This window comes from Prionailurus viverrinus, chromosome B3 (assembly GCF_022837055.1).
Source record: "Prionailurus viverrinus isolate Anna chromosome B3, UM_Priviv_1.0, whole genome shotgun sequence".
Lineage (NCBI taxonomy): Eukaryota > Metazoa > Chordata > Mammalia > Carnivora > Felidae > Prionailurus > Prionailurus viverrinus.
Window position 1 is genome coordinate 75,936,901 of NC_062566.1, and position 21,767 is coordinate 75,958,667.

Genomic DNA, 21,767 nt, shown 5'->3' on the forward strand with positions numbered 1-21,767 from the left:
AGTTCTATTTTTAACTTTTGAGGAACCTCCATGCTGTTTTCCAGAGTGGTTGCACCAGTTTGCATTCCCACCAGCAGTGCAAAAAGTTTCTTCTTTCTTCGCATTCTCGCCAACATCTGTTGTTGCCTGAGTTGTTGATTTTAGTCATTCTGACTGGTGTGAGGTGGTATGCAGTTTCGTTTTAATAAATGTACTTCATTATATGAATGTACCACAATTTATCTCATCTATTGTCTGTTGGTGGACAATTAGGTTACAGGTTTTGACTATAAAACTAAGAAAATTTTTTAGCCACTGTGGATATTTGTGTATAATGCAGCAAATGATAGGTTGCACATTTAGCTTTTAATTGAAGTAAAATTCAGTTTTATAAAATTAGCGGTTTTAACCATTCATTGACATTTAGTACATTCACAGTGTTGTACAACCATCACCATTACCTCCATCTAGTTTCAAAACATTTTATCACCCCTAAGGGGAAACTGATAGCCATTAGGCAGTAATTCTGTATATTCTATTCCCCCAGTTCATGGAAACAACAAATTTGCTTTCTGTCTCTATGGATTTACCTATTCTGGATATTTCATATAAATGGGATTATATATTATGTGACCTTTTGTGTCTAGCCTCTTTCACTTAGCTTGGTTCTAAGGTTCATCCAGGTTGTAGCAAATATCAATGCTTCTTTCTTTCTTAGAGCTAAATAATATTCTATACTATGGATGGACCACATTTTGTATAACATTTTAATGGACAAATGAGTCATTTCTATTTTTTAGCTATTGTGAATAGTACTGTTATGAACATATTCAAGTACACGAACCAGTACAAGTTTTTGTTTGAAAATGTTATCAATTCTTTTGGATAAGTCCTTAGTGTAATTGCTGGGTGATATGGTAGTTCTACATGTGATTTGTCGAGCAACTGCCAAACTTCTTTCCACAGTAGCTGTTCCAGTTTGCATTCCCATTAGCCCCATATGAAGTTTCCAATTTCTCTGTATTCTTGTTTTTTTAGTAATCATTTGAGTGGACATTAAGTGGTATCTCATTGTTGTTTTAATTTGAATATTCTAATAACTAATGATGAGCTTCTGTTCATGTGCTTGTTGACCATTTAAATATTTTCTTTGGAGAAATGTCCGTTCAGACTGCTTGGCCTGTTTTTAAATTTTGTTGCTTTTGTTGTTGAGTTCTAAGAGTTTCTTATATATTCTGGATACTTGCTCTTTATCAGGTATATGATTTCCAAATATTTTCCCCCATTTTGAAGATTGTCTTTTTCTCTTAATTGTGTAGTCCAAATTAATTTTTGTTGTTTTGTTTCTTTTTCTTTTTTTTTATTGGCTTGTGGTTTTGGTGCCCTGTGTAAGAAACCATTGCCAAATCCAAGATCATGAATTATCCTTTAAGATTTTTATAGTTTTTGCTCTTTCGTATTAAGTCTTTTATCCACTTTGAGTTTTGTTTTTTTGTTTTTAATTTTTTTTTAATGTTTATTTCTTTTTGAGAGAGAGACACACACAGAGAATGAGCAGAGAAGGGGCAGAGACAAAGGGAGACACAGAATCCGAAGCAGGCTCCAGGCTCTGAGACATCAGCACAGAGCCCTACGCAGGGCTCAAACTCAGGAGCCGTGAGACCATGACCCTAGCTGAGGTTGGATGCTTAATTGACTGAGCCACCCAGGCACCCCTGAATTAATTTTTGTATATAGTGCAAGTTAGGGAGCCAACTTCATTGCTTTGCATGTGGCTACCAAGTTGTCCCAGAATTATTTTTTGAACAGATTGTTCTTTCCCTATTGAATAGTCATGGCACACTTGTTAAAAATTAATTGATCATAGATGTGTGACTTTATTTCTGGACTCTTCGATTTAATCTATATGTTTATCCTTATGCCAGTATTACTCTGTTTCAATTACTAGAGCTTTGTGGTAAGTTTCCAAATTGGAAAGTATGAATCGTTCACCTTTTCTTTTTTGGTTTTGACTATTCAGGGTCCCTTGCAATTCATATGATTAGGATCAGGTTTTCCATTTCTACAAACAAGAATATTGGATTTTAATAGGGGTTGCATCAAAACTGTAGACAGATTGCTTTGGAGAGCATTGCCATGTTAACAATATTAAATCTTACAAACATGAACACAGTGTCTTGTCCTCTATTTGGACTCTTTAATTTCTTTTAGCAATGCTTAGTGACTTCTAGTGCACAGAGCTTGCACTCATTGGTTACATTTATTTCTGAGTAGTTGGTTCTTTTTGATGCTATTATAAAGGGAATTCATTTCTTATTTCCTTTATGAGTTGTTCTTTGCTATTGTATAGAAATACAACTGATTTTTACATGTTCATTTGCATCCTGCAGCATTGCAGAATTTATTAGATAACGTTTTTTTGTGAATTCATTGTGATATCTGCATGTAAGATTATGTCTTCTGCAAATAGAGCTACCTCTTGCTTTAATGTGGATGCCTTTTATTTCTTTTCTTACCAAATTATTCTGGTTGGAATGTCCAGTACAGTTTTGAATAGAAGTGGTGAGAGTGGCATCGTTCTGCTCCAGATCCTTTGTGAAAAGCTTTCAGTCTTTCACCATTGAATATGATATTGGCTGTAGGTTTTCCACAGATGCCTTTTCATGCTGAGGAAGTTTTCTATTCCTAGATTGATGAGAGTTTTTATCATGAAAAATGAATGAGTTTTGTTCAGTGCTTTTCCTACATCAGTCAAGATGATCATGTGACCTTTTTCTCTTATTTTGTTAATGTGGTGTATTACATTAATTTTCCCTATGTTGAACTACCCTTGCATTACTGGGATAAATCCCACTTTGTCGTGGTATATAATTCTCTTAACAAGGATTCAGTGTGCTAGCTTTTTGTTGAGTAGTAATGTGTTTAGCATTGGTATCAAGGTAATCCTGGCTTCATAGATTGAATTCGAGAGTGTTCCCTCTTTTTTTTTTTTTTTTTTGGATGGTTTTGAGAAACTTTGCCAGATTTTCTTTAAATATTTGATAGAATTCACCAGTGAAGTTATAGGCTTGGACTTTGTTGGAAGAGTCTTAGTTACTGATTTCAATCTCTTGATATAGGTCTGTGAAATTTTCTATTTGTGCTTGAGTCTGATTTGTAAGATTATATAATTTGTTTAACCTAGTTAATTATCTAAATGGTTGGCATACAGTTCACATAATCCTTTTTATTTCTGTAAGATCTGTGGCATGTCTCCTTTTTGTTTCTGATTTTAGTAATTTGAGTCTTTCCCCCCACACCTTGGTAAGTCTGACTAAAGGTTCGTTATGAAGAAGCAACTTGTAATTTTATTCTGTTTTTCTATTTTTTATATTTAATCTTTTTGAATTACTTCCTTTTATCTTCCATTTCAGTTTGCTGTTCTTTTTTAGGCCCTTCAGGTATAAAGTTATGATACTATTTTGAGGTCTTTAAATTTTTAATGTCTGTATTATAGTTGTAAATTTTCCACTGATTACTTTTTGCTATATGCTTTAGGTTTTAGCGTATTTTGTTTTCGTTTATATCTTTTCTAATCCCCTTGTGATTTCCTGTCTTTTGCTTGTTTAAGATGTGTTGCTTAATCTCCACATTTTTGTGTTTTTTTCAAGCTTTTCTTCTTTGATGTGTTTGTTGGCCTTATATTTCTTCTAAAGTATGTGTTCAACTCCCAAGCTTGTTTTATAAGGCCAACATTACCCTGACACCAAAGCCAGATCAGGACACTACATGAAAAGAACTACAGGTCAATATTCCTGATGAGTGTAGATGAAAAAATTCTCCGAAAGATACTATCAAACCAAAGTCAGTAGCACATTAAAAGGATCATAATACCACATGATTTAGTAAATCCACATCCGGATACTTATCCGAAGAAAATGAAAACACGTGATTCAAAAAGATATCTGCATCTCTGTTTATTGCATTATTTAAAAGATGTGAAAGCAACCTAACTTTCTCTCTACAAATCAATAGGTAGAGAAGATATTGTGTGTTTATATACACATTGGAATGCTTAACCATAAAAAATAATGAAATCTTGCTATTTGTGACAACATGGATGGATATAGAGGGTATCATGCTAAGTGAACTAAGTTAGACTGAGAAAGACAAATACCATATGATTTCACTTATGTGTAGAATTCCAAAAAACAAAACAAGTAAATAAAACTAAAAAACCAGAAACAGACTCATAAATAAAAAGAACAAGCTGATGGTAGCTAGAGCAGAAGGGGTGTGGGAGGGAATGGGCAAAATAGGTGAAGAGGATTGAGATACAAACTTAGAACTGTCAAATAAATAAGTCAAGGGATGAGAAGTACAGCATAGGGAATATACTTAATATTGTAACAACTTTGTATGGTGAGAGATGCTAACTAGACTTATTGTGATGAGCATTTTGTAATGTGAATGTTGAATCACTATGCTGTAAATGTGAAACTAATGCAATACTGTATGTCAACTGTACATTAATTTAAAAAAATGATTATACATCACGATCAAGTGGAATACATTCCCAGATACAAAGATGGTTCTATGAAAATCAATCAGTGTGACACATCAAATTAATAGAATGAGAAGTAAACATCAAATGGTCATACCAATAGATGTAGAAAAAGCATTTAAGACAATTCAGCATCCTTTTACGATAAAAATTCCCAACAAATTGGGTACAGAAGGAACATACCTCAACATAAAAGCTCAAACATAACAAGCCCACAGCTAACACCATACTCTGTGGTGAAAAGTTGAGAGCTTTTCCTCTGGGATCAGGAATAAAACAAAGGTGTCCATTATCACCATTCCTATGTAACATAGCTGGAATTCCTAGCCCAAGCAGTTAGGCAAGGGAAAGAAATAAAAGACATCCAAATTGGAAAGGAAAAAGTAAAATTGCCTATTTGCAAGATGACACGATCTTCTATTTTGAAAATCCTAAAAATCTTACCAAAAAACTTTTAGAATAGCTATCCACCTGGAATTAAGAGGGAATTTGGCTTACTTTATTCTATTAATTACCTATTACTATACAATAAATCACCCCAAAACATGGTGACTTAGGACAGCAAACCTTATCTGACAGTTTCTGTGGGTCAGAAATTTGAGAGCAGCTTAGCTCTGTGGTTCTAACTTAGGGTTTCCTGTGACGTTGCTCTCAGATCGTTAGCTAGTCTTCAGTCATATGAAGACTTAATTGAGGCTGGAGAATTTGCTTCTTTTTTTTTTTAATTTTTTTTTTTAAACCTTTATTTATTATTGAGAGACAGAGACAGACCATGAGCAGGAGAGGGGCAGAGAGAGAGGTAGTCACAGAATCCGAAGCAGGCTCCAGGCTCTGAGCCTTCAGCACAGAGCCTGACACGGGGCTCGAACTCGTGAACCACAGGCGAGATCATGACCTGAGCCGAAGTCGGATGCTTAACCAACTGAGCCACCCAGGCGCCCCTGGAGAATTTGCTTCTAAAATGGCTCACTCAGCATGGCTGTGGATAAATGCCTTATTTCCTTGCCAAGTGGGCCTTTTGTAAGGAGCATCTTCAAGTCCTTATGATTTGGCAGCTAGCTTCCTCCAGCACAGGTGATCCATGATAGAGAGTAAGGGGTGAGTCACAATGCCTTTTATGACCTAGTAGTCATAATATGACCTAATATGACCTAATAGTCATACATTGCCATTTCTTCCAGGCGTCTTGGTAGAAGCAAGTTACTAAGTATGGCCACAGTAAAGGAAAGGGAGGGAAATCAGGCTGTAACTTTTGAAGGGAGGAGTATCAAAATGTGAATATCCCTGACTGACCAAGTAGAGGTAAGCAGTGGAAGAGACTCAGAATACTTCTTGAGAGTGGTTTCTTGGAACTCTTCATTAAATTGTTGATGTCTCAAGGAAGGAGAGAATTGTTTGATATTATTTTGAAGACTAAGTTTGTTAAGACTTGGGCTGTTATTGAGACATATTTACATATCATTGTTTTCCTCCTCCCATTTAGGAAGTCTCAAAGTTCATGCACTGGAAGGAAAACAAATGATAAAATCAAAAATATGTGAATAGTCCTCCCCCCCCCCCCCTCCCCAAAGTTTTGTTTTGGAGACTGTTTGAAATAAAGCAGTCATCAGTCAGGAATCAGCAAAAATTTTAGTTTCAGGTACTGGGGATTAGAAAGAAGGCTAATGTCAACTGGTCAAAAGTATGAAATAAGTGCTGTCTTTAGAACATCCAATTCGGGGATAGCTTTTAATTTTGATATAATTTTAAACTTATAGAAAAGTTACAGGAATATATACAGAATTCCTGAAAAACAGCCTTTTTTCAGATTCAGCAGTTGTTTGTTTTGTGACATTTGCCTTGTTAATTTTTCTCCTAAAACCTAAAAATCAGCCTAAAACCTCCAGGCATAAAACTGTAGCGGGATACAGTTAGGTTTATTAACTCATTGTAGTGAGAGAGATTGAAGATCAGAGGAACCATTGACTTCTCACTGTAGGGTAAAACAGATTTATTAAAGGATTTTGAAGAAGAGTGGCATCTAGGTGACATTTAAATGAAGCAGTGTTCTGATAGTGTTAAAGCAAAGCCACAGCCAAGCTATATGTAAAGGAGTCAGCATCAGATCTGGACTGCACAGTGGACTTATGGTGTTGTTTCCTTGAAAACTACAAAATTAAGAGAAAGGAGGAAAGTTGTGTTTGGTACCTTTGTTGGCAATTGAGATTTTTTTCTCTGTATCAGTTATTTACTTTGATCCTCTTTGCGAAAGTTTCCTTATGTCCTTTTCTAGTCATTTCCCTGTCTGAGAGACAAGCACTGTTCTGATATTTTTCATGGTGGATTAATTTTGTCAGTCTCAGAGCTTCATATGAATGGAATAATGTAGGTATGAATGGTATGTAGTTTCTTTCACTCAGCATAATATCTGTAAGGTTCATCTGTTTTGTTGCATCTTGCAACACTTCTTACCTTTTTATTGCCATGTAGTATTGCATTTCATCAACAAACTGCAATTTGTTTATCCATTTTCTTAGTAATGGACAGGTGGGTTTCCAGCTTTGGAGCAGGAAGAAGGCTGCTATGAACATTCGTGCATAAGGTTTCTGTCTATATATGTTTTTATTTCTCTTGGATAGATAAATAGATGTGAAATTCCTGCATCAAAGGCTAGTGTCTGGGTATATGTTTAAGAAAGTGCAAAAACTTTTCAGAATGAAAAGTTCCTTTGTACATTTCCACCAACAATTTATGTGAATTTCTGAGTTGATTTATATCCTTTCCAGTGTTTGGTGTTGATAGTCTTTCTAATCTTAGCCATTATTATGGGTATGAAGTGGTCTGTCATAGTGGTTTTAAATTTTTTTTAAGATTTTGTTTTTAGGTAATATCTATACCCAATGTGGGGCTCTAACTTACAACCCTGAGATCAAGAGTTGCATGCTCTACAGACTGAGCCAGCCAGGCACCCTGTTTTTAATCTTTATTAACCTAATTACAAATGATGTTGAACATCTTTTCATGTTTATTGACCATTCATATATCTTCCTTCAGGAAGTGTCCATTTATGTCTTTTGCCCATTTTTTCAAATTGGATTATTTTCTTTATATTTGTTGAGTTGTAGTTCTTTATGTATTCTAGGTGTAACTCTTTGTCAGACACAACTTTTACAAATACTTCCTCCTCGTCTGTGGCATGCATATTTACTTTCTTAATTGTATCTTTTGATGAGTGAAAACTTTTAATTTTGATGAAGCATAATTTGTTTCTTTTTTAAAACGTTATTTATTTTAAGAGACAGGGAAAGAGAGCAGGGGAGGGCAGAGAGAGAGGGGGGGTGGAGAGAATCCCAAGCAGGCTTCGCACTGTCAGCACAGAGCCTGATGTGGGGCTCGAACTTATGAACCATGAGATCATGACCTGAGCCAAGATCAAGAGTCAGATGCTTAACCAACTGAGCCACCAAGCACTCCATAATTACTACTTCTTTTGTTAAAATCTTTTGGTTGTATCTTGTAAAGTTAGTTCTATGATCTACTTGAAATTAATATTTCTGTGGTGCAAAGTATGGATCAACTTTCATTTGTTCATTTATTTTCCATATGGATATTTAGTTTTTCCAGCACCATTTTTTGAAAAGACTTTCGCCATTGATTGCTTTGTTACCTTTGTTGAAAATTGAATGACTGGAAAAATATCTATTTCTGGGCTTTTTAGTTTTGTTCTATAGGTCTATATGGAATAGTGTGTGTGTATTAATTTTTTTTTTATCTTCTTACTCATTTTTGAGACAGAAAGCACAAGCTGGGGAAGGTAAGAGAAAGAGGGAGACAGGAACCGAAGCAGGCTCCACGCTGACAGCAGAGAGCCTGATGCCAGGCTCAAACCCATGAGTTACGAAATCATGACCTGAGCTGAAGTTGGATGCCCAGCCGACTGAGCCACCCTGGCACCCATGGAATAGTATATATTACTACACTTTGAAAAACTACATAAAGTGCTTATTAGATATTGGCATATGTAGGGAAAAGTCTTTACTATACATGTTTTGGTAGCATTGAAAAATTTTTTTAATGTTTATTTTTGAGAAAGAGAGAGAGTGTGAGCAGGGGAGGGGCAGAGAGAAAGGGAGAGACAGAATCTGAACCAGGCCCCAGGCTCTGAGCTGTCAGCACAGAGCCCAGCAATGGGGCTCAAACCCATGAACTGTGAGATCATGATCTGAGCTGAAGTCAGATGCTTAACTGACTAAGCCACCCTAGTGGTCTGGGTGGCTACCTAGCCACCCTGATAGCATTTTAAAAAATGTTTATTTATTTTGGGAGATTGAGGAGAGTGCGTACCACATGTGTGAGCAGAGGAGGGGCAAAGGAAGAGGGAGAGATAGAATCTTAACCAAGGTCCATGCCCAGCACAGAGCCCAACACAGATCATGACCTGAGCCAAAATCAGAGCTGGATGCTTAACAGACTGAGCTACCCAGGAATTCCAGGAGATCTTTCTTAAAATTTTTTTTTTTTCCAACGTTTTATTTATTTTTGGGACAGAGAGAGACAGAGCATGAACAGGGGAGGGGTAGAGAGAGAGGGAGACACAGAATCGGAAACAGGCTCCAGGCTCTGAGCCATTAGCCCAGAGCCCGACGCGGGGCTCGAACTCACGGACCGCGAGATCGTGACCTGGCTGAAGTCGGACGCTTAACCGACTGCGCCACCCAGGCGCCCCAGGAGATCTTTCTTAAGATCACTTTATAGCCAATGACTGTTGGAGGCTTTTCAGCATGGTTCTGTACATACTTCTATGATACTTTTTTATGTCTTGTGATACTGATGTTCACTTTTAATTCTTATATTTATTTGTAAGTGTGAGAAAGTTCTTGTTTAGTGCAGAGTTCTGAGACTAGTAATTAACCAAAAAGTTCAGATACCTTTTTTTTTTTTTTTTTTTAAAGGTAACATAGTTATCTTTAAGTGTGTTATAAAGATCTAGGTAGAACTTCCATCACACTGTCCATCAAGAGATGCTCTGGGTCTTTGTAGTAGGAAATGGAAAAGGAGGAGAAGATGTAGCCACTTAGAAAGCTTAGTCTAGAACCTTGCCCATCATATCAGTATCAAATATGTATCAGTTGCGTTCAAATATTTATTAGCACTGTGCTGAATGATGTGGGAATTTTACCCTCAGGGCATTTGCCAGTATAGCTGAAGAATTAAAAAAAAAATTGAAATAAACATAATACAGAGTAATATGTGATTAATATTTGCATTAAGGTCATTGAGAGAATTTAAAATATCTTTATTATAGGTGTCTGTATTGTGGACCTCAGTCATTATTCTGAATTACAATAAATCTAAAAGTAAAAAATAGATTCAGTTTACCCACAGAGGGTAGAGGGTAAGGAATTATAAACTGTAGAGAGTGACTCTCAAATGTAAACCTGTAGTGCTGGATACTGACTAAACATCATTTATAAATTAAAATTTTTATGTTTATTCTAACTGAACTGTTATGTGTTTATGGACTTTTCTGCAATAGATTCTTATGTATGAGTGGATTTATGATAAGCAGAATTCATCATCAGAGGTTGAATTATAAAGAAGTCCTAATAAAGAGGCATTTTATCTTCCTGTTGTATTTCATTAGTTTTAAGATGAACCCCTACCCCTACCCCCATGCACCTTTTAACATGTTTTAAAATTAGGTTATGGTCCTCTTTCAGTTTTGGCCACTGGGGCAGTCTGCAGTCATTGCATGAACATGTATAAACATCAAAAGCATTGGGACACCTGGGTGGCTCAGTCAGTTAAGCGTCTGACTCTTGGTTTCTGCTCAGGTCATGATCTCACAGTTCATGGGATTGAGACCTGCATCGGGCTCTATGCTGCCAGCTCGGAGCCTTCTTGGGATTCTGTCTCTCCCCCTTTCTTTCTATCCCTACCCCATGTTCTAAACAATAAAAAGAAGTGTTGGGGCGCCTGGGTGGTTCAGTCAGTTAAGCGTCCGACTTTGGCTTAGGTCATGATCTCACGGCTCATGAGTTCAAGCCCCGTATCTGGCTAGGTGCTGACAGCTCAGAATCTGGAGCCTGCTTTGGATCCTGTGTCTCCCTCTCTTTCTGCCCCTCCCTTGCTCGTGCTCTGTCTTTCTCTTTGTCAAAAATAAATAAACATTAAAAAAATAATTAAAAAAAAAGTATTGTCATATGCGTATAGAGTATGATCGATCTGTGCCTCTAAAAAAGAAAAAGCCTTGGGGCGCCTGGGTGGCGCAGTCGGTTAAGCGTCCGACTTCAGCCAGGTCACGATCTCGCGGTCCGTGAGTTCGAGCCCCGCGTCAGGCTCTGGGCTGATGGCTCAGAGCCTGGAGCCTGTTTCCGATTCTGTGTCTCCCTCTCTCTCTGCCCCTCGCCCGTTCATGCTCTGTCTCTCTCTGTCCCAAAAATAAATAAACGTTGAAAAAAAAAATTTAAAAAAGAAAAAGCCTAAAAAACACTAAAATACTCCTTTAGCATTGCATTAATGGTGTGGAGAGGAGATGGGAAAGGTAGGCTGGACCTACTTAATTGGCAAAGCTTGCTCAATGTGGGGCTCTTTTGTTTTATAGATTCTTTTAAGAAATACCAATATTGATAGCACAGATGGTTTTGTAAGGAAGAACCAGGAAATAATGAAGGCTTGAAGACAAAATAAGGCAAAAGATTTGGCCTATGACTTTTTATAAAAACACAAAAGTGACTTTTTATATAAGAAATCAGTTCTTACAATCAGTATGAAATCTAAGTTCTAAATTGTAAAAAAGCATTGATGGAATTTGATAGCCATCTTTGTGGGTATTTTTGTCCTTCCTTTGATATTTAATATTCTGTTATTTATTGTGTCCTTTTATTATTTTCATGTGAAGTGGCATAGTCACTCAGTTATGGGTTAGTCTATTCCCACTTACGAGCTCTGTGACCTTGGACAACTATTTTAACCTCTGTGAGCATTGGTTTGAAAATGGTAAAATGAGATTACGTTTACTGACTAGCATTTTAAGTTAATTCTTTTCTACTTAAATTCCAAGAGCTTACACATACATTATATACTTGAATCTCATAACATTTTAAGTAGGCTATTTATATATTTTTGGTAAAGTGAAATTTTGATGTTAAGATAATGTCCTTCCTCAGGGGCGCCTGGGTGGCTCAGTCGGTTAAGCATCCAACTTCAACTCAGGTCATGATCTCAGTTTATGGGTTCATGCCCTGTGTCAGGCTCTGTGCTGACAGCTCGGAGCCTGGAGCCTGCTTCAGATTCTGTGTCTCCCTCTCTCTCTGTCTGCCCCTCCCCACTCATGCTCTGTCTCTCTCCATTTCTCAAAAAAAAAAATGAATAAACGTTAAAAAAAAAAAAAAAAGATAATGTCCTTCCTCTATTTGATCTTTTGGAACTAGAGAAAAGTTAGAGAAGGTATATTTCAGTAATGAATATAAGTAACTTTGTTAACTAGTAAGGAGTGAGGAGACAGAGGCAGAACAGTGTCTTTCAGTATGTACGTGGTTGAATGTTGTACTAGAAGAAGTGATATGGCAGTCAGATGCTTAAAGCTCTGTATAGAATCCCTGCAAATGCAAGTCACAAATGTAGTCTGATAAAGGTTTGTAGGCTACTTAAATGTGAATGGCATTGCTATTGATGGTGTGACTTTTTTTTCCCTACACAATGAACAAATTCTTGGTAAAGTTATAAACAAAAATAAAATACAAATTTTCTTGATTTAATAGGAGTTCTAGTTTGGAAATAATTCATTTTATTCTAAAATAGCAAAGAAAAAAAGACTGTATTTATGTGTCAAATAGGCTTCAGTTCTAGGTTAATGTAATTATAATAGTTTTGGGTTTTTTTTAGTTTTTTGCTTTTTGTTTTTTCTTTTTTGTTTTTTACCTGTTCAGAGCTCCAGCTGGAAATTTGAAAGTCTGTACTGTTATGTAGGTCTTTTTGGTACATTACAGGATATCCTTCAATCCTCACCTCTTTCCACCAAAAGCCAGTAGTCATCTTAATGTTTTTGACAACTAAAAAAACATTTCCTCCAACTTTAATAATGTTCCCAAACTTTGCCATACTTGTTAAAACTATTGGGTTTAGATGTATGAAAGGTAAGGAAATTAAATTCTAGAGAAAGAAATGATTATGCAACTTATTTGTAATCATGGAGTGACTAAATTTTATTAAAGTGGGTAATTTGAAACTTTAAAAATTAAGATGGCTTATAGTATGTACTTATTTTTCCTAGTAAAATGAATGAAAATAAACCCGGTGCTTCACAGAATCTTGGTAAGTAAAATATTTAAAACATTTTCAGATATAATTATTTGAAATATATAATATTGTTTATATATAATATAAACAAATATAATATTAAGATATTCTACTCTTGCCTTTTTATTATATTAAAACTTTGTAGAGTGCTGACTCAAAACAGGAATGAGTTCCTTGGTCCATGCTTTGTTCATACATCCATATACTAAAATAATAATATTGTGTGTATTCATTTCAAGAAAAATCCACTTTAAGATAACAGTTTGTCAAATTTTATTCATATTCTCTATATGTATTTATCAGGTATGCGTTTTATCTGAATAAAACAGCATCATTTAATAAACACAATTTTTTTCATCTTTTTTGTATGACTTTTTCTTAGAAAAGGAAAAATGCGGGTAAGACCATTTTAAACAATACACAAAACCTAATATGAAAAGGAAGACTATCTGTAGGTGCTCGTAACAGTCTCAAATAGATGCATACCTTTGCTTTTAGTTGTTCTTCATTTGTTAGTTTAAACAGTAATATATTGATTTGCTACCATGGAAAATGAGAAATTTAAGTTATGCTCTTCTGCCATTACTCCACTCATTTACCCTTTGTAAGATTTAATTTTTGATGTTCTCTCAAAGTAAAAGTATTGTACTTAAAACTCTGTCTTGACCATCACTAATAAAGAGTGTCTGTTAACTCCACCTTCATGGTTGATAAAGAAATTTGTGCTCTTACTCCTCCCTGTACTTTGCTTTTCTGCTTTTACCTACAGACTTCTACCAACTATGTTAATTGTTCAGAAACTTCGTAATTCATGGACTACCTTCATGTATTTGTTAACTGCAAATACTGCCTTTACTGTTATTACTTAATATTTTTCCTAAGATTGACTCAGTTTTTTACTTATCTGAATGTGTTTATTTCATTATTTTAATACAGTTTAGTATCATTTGCTCTAGTTATAAGGTGATCTTAATATAGTGAAGTCAGAAAGAACACTGTTACTGCATTTTAAATATTAAAAGTAAAAGACAACAAAGTACAAATACAAACAAAAACAATCTACATATAAAAATGGATGCCTGAAAACTAGTGTGTTCTACATCCAGTGTTTCCATCTACTGGGTGAAGGTAGGAAGGAGGACAAATGGAAAGCTGCAAGTTCATGGCATCATAGCATATGCATCTCTATCCAGTGCTCATCATGAGGACTCCCATTCTGTAGTCTTAGCTAATTCCTTGTATTTCTCTTCTTCTTGATAGCTGCATGCATAGTTACAGCTAAAATTACAGGCACGGGGATGAAAGAATTTAAGATGAGAGCAGATGAGAGCTGCTGGTGTAAGATGTCCTGTAAACAAATGGCAATTTGCTGGAGTTGATGTGGTCAGTTACTCTGTATGGGGACAGAAGGGGAGTTGACATATTTTGAAAGATTGCAGAAAGGGCTTTCAGTTATGGCTAACCTTTAGTGACGGAGGGCAGATATAGGGGGGGATATTTCATAATATTAAATATTAGCTCATGATGTTTTTTTTCCAGTCCTGGAATCTATTTTGTGAGTACACTGTTAAATGTAGTACCATTTCTTTTTCTTTTCTTTTTTTTTAATGTTTATTTTTGAGGGAGAGAGAGAGAGAGACAGTGTTAGTAGGGGAGGGGCAGAGAGAGAGGGAGTCACAGAATCCGAAGCAGGCTCTAGGCTCTGTGCTATTAGTATAGAGCCCGACATGGGGCTTAAACTCACAAACCGTGAGATTATGACTTTATCTGAAGATACTTAACCGACTGAGCCACCCAGGCGCCCCAGATGTTGTACCGTTTCAATGCATAACATCCATTCTTGATTACATGTATTAACTAAAGGTAAATGAGACTGGCTGCTGTAATAGGTAAATGCTGAAGTCTTAGTGGTTTAACACAACAAAAGTTTATTATTTGGTTAAGTTACAGTCCAGTGTGAATTGGTTAGGGGAATTGGAGCAGATAGGGGGTTTCTGCTCCATGCAATCACTTAAGAGATTCAAGCTCCTTTCATCTTATATTGGTCAGCTACCTTGAGATTCTCAGAGTCTTTTCTCTTCATCTGGTAAGATTTTCTCATAGTTATATTAGTATGTTATTAGAAATTTTCTTTACAAGTAAATATAAGGTAGAAAAGTTTGATAATTATAATACTAATGTTTATTCAGCTCTATCTAGCTGCCACACCCTTTTAATTATATTACGGTATACCATCTCATTTAATCCTTATTAAGGCATAGTTTGAGGTAAGTACTCTTGTCCTCATTTTTAAGATGAAGAAACAGAGCCATAAAGTGTTTATGTGACTTGTCCAAGATTACACAGCAGGAGTGTGGTGCTGAAATTTAACTCAGATCTCCTTGACTCTACAGTTTACCTTTATGAAATTATTATTGTTATGGTAAAACACATATAACACAAAGTACACGTAACTATTTTAAAGTATACAGTTTGGTGGCATTTAGTACATTCACAGTGTTGTACAACCATCACCACTATCTAGTTCCAGAACATTTTCATCATCCCCAAAGGAGACTGTACCTGTTAGGCAGTTACTTTTCATTTCCCTCTCCTTAGCCCCTGGAAACCACCAATCTGCTTTTTGGGCTGTCTGTGGATTTACCTATTCTGGATAATGTAATCTATTATATTAATGGGGTCATATAGTATGTGACGTCTTGTGCTTGGCTTCTTTTATTTAGCATGATGTTTCTAGGCTCATCCAGGTTGTAGTATGTATTAGAGCATCATTTCTTTTTATAGCTGAATAATATTCCGTGGTACGGATATAATGTATTAATTTATTCATTTATCCATTCATTGATGCACATTTGGTTTGTTTTCCTTTTTTAGCTCTTGAGAATAGTGCTGCTATAAATCTTAGTATTCAAGTATTTAGTTTGAACATCCATTTTCAGTTCTTTGGCATATATACCCAGGAGTGGAATTGTTGTGTCATATAGTAACTATGTTTAAAATTTTAAGCAACAAAAAATATTATTTTTCCTAAGTCGCTATACCATTTTACATTTCCACCAGCAGCGTGTGAGGGTTCCTATTTTTCCAGATCCTTGCCAACATTTGTTATTTTTGGACATTTTGGTTGTAGCCATCCTAGTAGATGTGAAGTTGTATCTCGTTGTGGCTTTGATTTGCATTTCCCTGATGACAGATGATATTAAACATCTTTTAATGTGCTTACTGGCTATATATCTCCTTTGGAAAATGTTTATTCAAATCATTTGCTCCATTTTTAAATTGGTTGTATTTTTGTTGTTGAGTTGTAAGAATTTCTTATGATGCATTCTGGACACTAGACCCTTAGCAGGTATATGTTTCCAAATATATTCTCCTATTCTGTAGATGGTCTTTCCACTCTCTTGAGTGTTCTTTGATGCACAAAAGTTTAAAACTTAGGTGAAGTCCAATTTATCTATTTTTTCTTTTTTACTTTTGCTTTTGGTATCATGTGATTCCTAAGAAACCACTGCCAATCCAAGGTTATAAAGATTTACCCTATATTTTCTTCTCAGAGTTTAGTTTTGGTGCTTACATTTAGGTCTTTGATCTGTTTTGATTTAATTTTTGCATGTGGTGTCAGGTAGGGGTTCAGTTGTATTACCTTGCATGTGGCTATCATGTTGTGCTAGTAACATCTGTTGAAGAGACTGTTCTTTCCCGCAGTGAATGATCTTGGCATCCTTGTTCAAAATTAATTGACCATAGATAACATGTATAGGTTTATTTCTAGACTCTTTTTCCCCGATTGATCTATATCATTGTCCTTAGGCCACTACAACACTGTTTTGATTTCTATGGCTTTTCCTAAGTTTTGAATTTCCTTTCTTTTTTTTTTTTTCCATATCAGTCTAACTAAAGTTTTGTCAGTTTTGTTGACCTTTTCAAAGAATCAACTTTAGTTTTTATTCTCTATAGTTTTTCTGTTTTCTGTTTTATTTATCTGTGCTGTAATCTTTATTTTTTTCTTCCTTCTGCCAACTTTTGGTTTAATATGTTTTTATTTTTCTAGTTCTTTAAGGTTAAAATTGTTATTGATTTGGGGTCTTTGTTTTTTCATATTGGCTTACATAGAGATCAGCCAGAGGTGAAAGCTTAGGGTTTCTGGGGTCTTTTTCTGAGCATGTATCTAGTCCTGAGCATGTGTGTGTCTTTCTAGATTCCCAGGTATCTGTGGGAGCTTTTCAAAGCCTTTATTTATCCTTGTGTCCCCTTTTCCCAGCCTCTTCTTTCCTGGGTGTTTTGGTCTGTTACCTGCTTGTCCTGTCTGTTACCCTTTGGTGCAAGCTGCTTCAGCTAGTATATTTGTCTAAGCGCTTTTGACAAATGGTGAGACTCCAGCCCTGAGAAAGTTCTGAGGCAAGCAAAACAAGGGCATGCATCTGAGCTCATCCCTCAGGGATCCACCACACAGATCAAAACACATAATCACATTTCTTTAAGAACAAGGTTCATTTCACCTCCTCTTGGACAAGCCAAACCTGGAACATGGGCCATCGTACCTAAGGCCATTGCTCAGCTGGAGAGTGGGGGATGGTAGGCAGGTAAGTTAAAATACCACAAAGTGCTCATCAGAATTTACCAGCTTGTTTCTTTATTGAGCATTCTCCTAAGTGTTGTAAGTTTTAAAACTAGATTTCAGAGTTTCTAAAAAATTGATTCTGACAGTTTTTGGCAGCTTAAATGTTGCCTTAGTGGGGAGATAGTGTTTTGGGGTTTCCTAATCTATTTTCAGTGATTACCCTACTAGTTGCCATTTTGATGACACACTGGAATTCATCATTAAAGATAAATTAAAAAAATGCAAAGTCTAAAACACTGTTTATTGTTTAGAAATAGGTGTTAGAAATTTTAAGTTACTGATAATAGTATAATGTGATTTGCTCTCTCAGAAAGAATTGAACACCTCACTTGAGAGAAGCTCCAGTTCCATAGGTTTTATTTTAAAAATTTAAAAATATTTTTTATATCTATTTACTTTTTTCACTGTTAGCTTGTGTTTTTTGTCGAAAAAATGATGACTGTCCTAATAAATATGGAGAAAAGAAAACTAATGAGAAATGGAATCTCACTGTACATTACTATTGTTTGGTGAGTATAATTTATAATTAAATCCTGGAAATTTGATATTCTTCTAAAGAAGACAATTAGATCTTGATGGCTGGTTTCTGAGAATTGGATAAGTCATTTAACTTCTTTTTGGATCTCATTTTGCCTATATCTAAAATAAGGTTTTTCATTTATCAAATTCTAAGATCCTGAAATTAGTTGGTATGTATGAAGGAAGACCTGTCATCATTATCTGTATTTTTGTCTAACCCTTTAGGGCCTAAGTGAATAAAGGAGAAAATGGTTAGGGCTTTAAGGTGGTATCTTTTTTTTTCACTTTTTTGTTTCCATTGTTGCAAGTGGTAAATCTCAGAAAAGAGTTGTTGAAGGTTCAGGGAATAGAAGGAAAGTATTTTACTTCCCAGAGAACCTGCAAAAAAAATTTTTGAATGAAGGTAATAAATTCTTGTGGAAGAGGAAATAGGTGAGTTTATGGGTCACTTGGAAGAAAGAAAAACTGATTTCATACTGAGAATTGGTCTCTCATTTGTTTCCCCTTTCCTTTACCAACTTCTTACCTCACTCAGTCTGTGCCTTATATTAATAGCACCATCACTACCTTAGCATGCCAAGGTTGCATCAGTAGACACAATATTTCTTGATAGTATGTAAGTTATATATTGCTTCTTAACAAATTATCCTGAAATTTAGCAGTTTAAACAGTTATTATCTCAAACACTTTTTGAGGGTCAGGAATCTGGTATTGGCTGAGTTTGGTAGTTCTGTCTCAGGGGCTCTAATGAGGTTGCTATTCATATTGCATATAAATTGCAATATTGGGTTCAGTCATATAAAGGCGAGAGGGCAGAGGATCCATCTCTGATGGCTCACTTTACATGGCTTTTGGCCTTAGTACTTTCTACGTATTGGCAGGAAGCCTCAGTTCCTTACTTCCTGGGTACCTCTGTAGGGTACTCACAGCATGGCATCTGGCTTCTTTTAGAAGAAGTGGTAAAAGAGAGAGAAAGAGAAAAAAAATGGAGAGATAGATTGACACCAAGATAGAACCATATGACCTAGTCTTCACTGTCCCATACCACTGTCACTTTTAATTTATTCTCTTTGTTAGAAGTGAGTCATTAAGTTGAGCCCACATTCAAGGCAAAGGGAAATAGGCCCCATCTCTTAAAGGATGAAGTATCAATAAATATGTACATCTATTTTCATACCCACCCCAGGATCCCTGTTAAAACTCTAGATACTTCTTGAGAAACCATTTAACATATTTCTTGGTGATTCTCTAAGACTATAGTGTTGTGTCTCAGGTACCCTTTGGATTAAATAGACTTCTGGACTGGCTTAGGAACCTAATTACTTTGTACCAAGATTTAAGGGAACTTGAATTTGGCATCCCAAGTTTATTTGTAAGTTGGAAGTCTTAAATTTTGTATCACCAAAGAAAACCTTTTCATTTTTCTAAGAGTTTATTTTACTTTTTATGCAGAAGAATCAGGGGAGCTATTTTATTAGTAATTGGGTTATGTTTTCATAGCCAATTCTTTTTTTTTTTTCCTTCAAGTTTATTTGGAGAGAGAGAGAGAGAGAGAGAGAGAGAGAGAGCGAGCACGTGAGTGGGGTAGGGGCAGAGAGAGAGGGAGAGAGAGAATCCCAGGCAAGCTCCATGCTTGCCCAAGCACAGAGCCCAGCGTGGGGCTCAGTCTCACAACCATGAGATCATGACCTGAGATGAAACCAACAGTCCAAAGGTTAACCTACTGAGCCACCCAGGCGCCCCCATAACCAATTCTTAAGTAATGTGTATTTTTAGGTTTAGGATGTATTATATTGATTAAAATAATCCTCTAATCACAAATTTAAAGTATTTTTAAATTATTAAATATATTTAATTTTATGAAAATATCCTTTATATTGTTTGTCTTTAATGAGTATGATAATTCAAAACATACCCAAGGCTCAACACGTCAAAGATTCCATTTCATTGTGAACAGGAAAGTACAGTAATGTTATAAATGGTAATGGAATGTTAGAGTTGAAAGAGACTTATAGGGGCGCCTGTGTGGCTCAGTTGGTTGGGCCTCTGACTTCGGTTCAGGTCATGATCTTGCGGTTCGTGGTTTGAGCCCCGCATTGGGCTCTGTGCTGACAGCTCAGAGCCTGGAGCCTGCTTCGGATTCTGTTGTCTCCCTCTCTCTCTCTCTGTTCCTTCCCTGCATGTGTTCTGTCTCTCTGTCTCAAAAATAAATATTTAAAAAAATTAAAAAAAAAAAAAGAGAGACTTAGAGACAATCTAGTCCAGTGTTTTTATTTTTGTGTTTAAGGTCAGAGATGCTAAATTACTTGCCTAGAGTTCCAGAAAGTTCCAGGACACAGAGCCTGGTTTGCAAGCCAGGATTTATTCATAGTCCCATGTGTTTTCTTGATTCATGTTTCCTTAACATATTTAAACTGAAGTTAAAAGATTTTTAAAAATTCAAACATTTATGTTAACCATGATTCAGTAGGTTTCCCTGTAAATACTCCTTTTATGATTCAGAATCCAGCTAGATTTCAAGTTGGCCTGAAATAGCACTGATAAACTGAATTACCTCCATAACATTTACTGATACTACATTTACACCTTACAGTATTTACCACTATTTTTTCTAAAACAGGTGTTTTCTGCCTTCCTTTCTTTCTCTCTTTTTCTATTATTTTCTGGAATGCTTTTAGAAACCAGTTTGGTTATAGGAACTGTTAATATACAGTGTCTTCCAAATCAAAGAATTTGAGTAGCCTCTTTCTTTGACCATGAAAAATAACTGTTACAGATAAGAGGCGCTTGAAATTTGAGTTATGTCCATTTTTCAGTGGAACATTATCAATCTTCTCTATATATACACACATACACGTGTTTTATATATACGTATATATATATTTATACATTTTATATACATGTATATATACATATATGTATATGTGTACACACATATTTCATATATATATACACATACACACATACATATATTTCTAAACTAGTTTGTTAGAGTCTGTTTTCTAATTGAGAATATATTTATAGTTGATGTCAAGTGGAATTTGGCAGAGAGGTAAAGAAGAAGAAGGAGTTTACGGTTTTCTAATAGAAGACATCAGGAAAGAAGTGAACAGAGCTTCTAAACTGGTAAGTAAATTGTTTTACTCTTTACACTACTATAAGTATGGTCATACTAGGGAGGTTTTTTCCCATCAGTTTCCCAACTGGAAATTTACAAGACTTTGATTTTATGTTCAAATGCTTATTTTTGTCAAATACAGTAAATTTAAAAGAACACTTTGTATATTTGCAATGAGAGTGAGGTTAACCAACCCTCAATAATACATGTGACAATGCTGGTTTCATATCCTTATTTTATTCCAGCCTATCCATCATTTCACCTACTCTTACCATCAGAATTGTGAACATACTTTTACTCTGCTATTCTTCAAATCTTTAATCCTGAGTCAACCCAGTCATTCACTTTTCATTCCTATACCTCAGTTAGTGAGTTGGCATGATGGGTTGAGGTAGAAATTACGCAGCTGGGCAGACCAGTAATTTATGATCTCTACACTTCTTGTGGCCATTCTGTGACATTGTGTACCTTTGTTCACTTCCTTCTCATGTTCTGCAAGGTAAGTACAGTAAAACCTTGGATTGTAAGTAACTTGTTCTGCGAGTGTTCTCCAAGACGAGCAAACATTTCTAATAAATTTTAATTTGATAAATGAGCGATGTCTTGCCATACAAGTAGTATGTGACACTGAATGTCACATGATCACAACTGAACCAGTGGTTCTTCTCTTGCTCTCACTGTGGGATTGTAGGTGATCGTCTCCCATG

The 21,767-nt window shown here is 35.7% G+C and overlaps 1 protein-coding gene across 6 annotated transcripts in view; it reads left to right on the forward strand.

Annotated features, from left to right (window-relative positions):
• G2E3 (G2/M-phase specific E3 ubiquitin protein ligase) overlaps positions 1–21,767 on the forward strand; it is a 66,900-nt gene that overhangs the window by 10,761 nt on the left and 34,372 nt on the right. For 2 of the 6 annotated variants that reach the window (XM_047862702.1, XM_047862704.1), the window contains exons 2-4: positions 12,777–12,817; positions 17,835–17,932; positions 20,967–21,068. In XM_047862702.1, coding sequence (XP_047718658.1) covers positions 12,781–12,817; positions 17,835–17,932; positions 20,967–21,068 — 237 coding nt within the window. In that variant the 5' untranslated portion in view covers positions 12,777–12,780. Of the gene's footprint in view, positions 1–5,678; positions 5,825–12,776; positions 12,818–17,834; positions 17,933–20,966; positions 21,069–21,767 lie in introns of those variants that run through there. The other 4 variants (XM_047862705.1, XM_047862707.1, XM_047862703.1 and 1 more) reach the window with 3 other exon arrangements.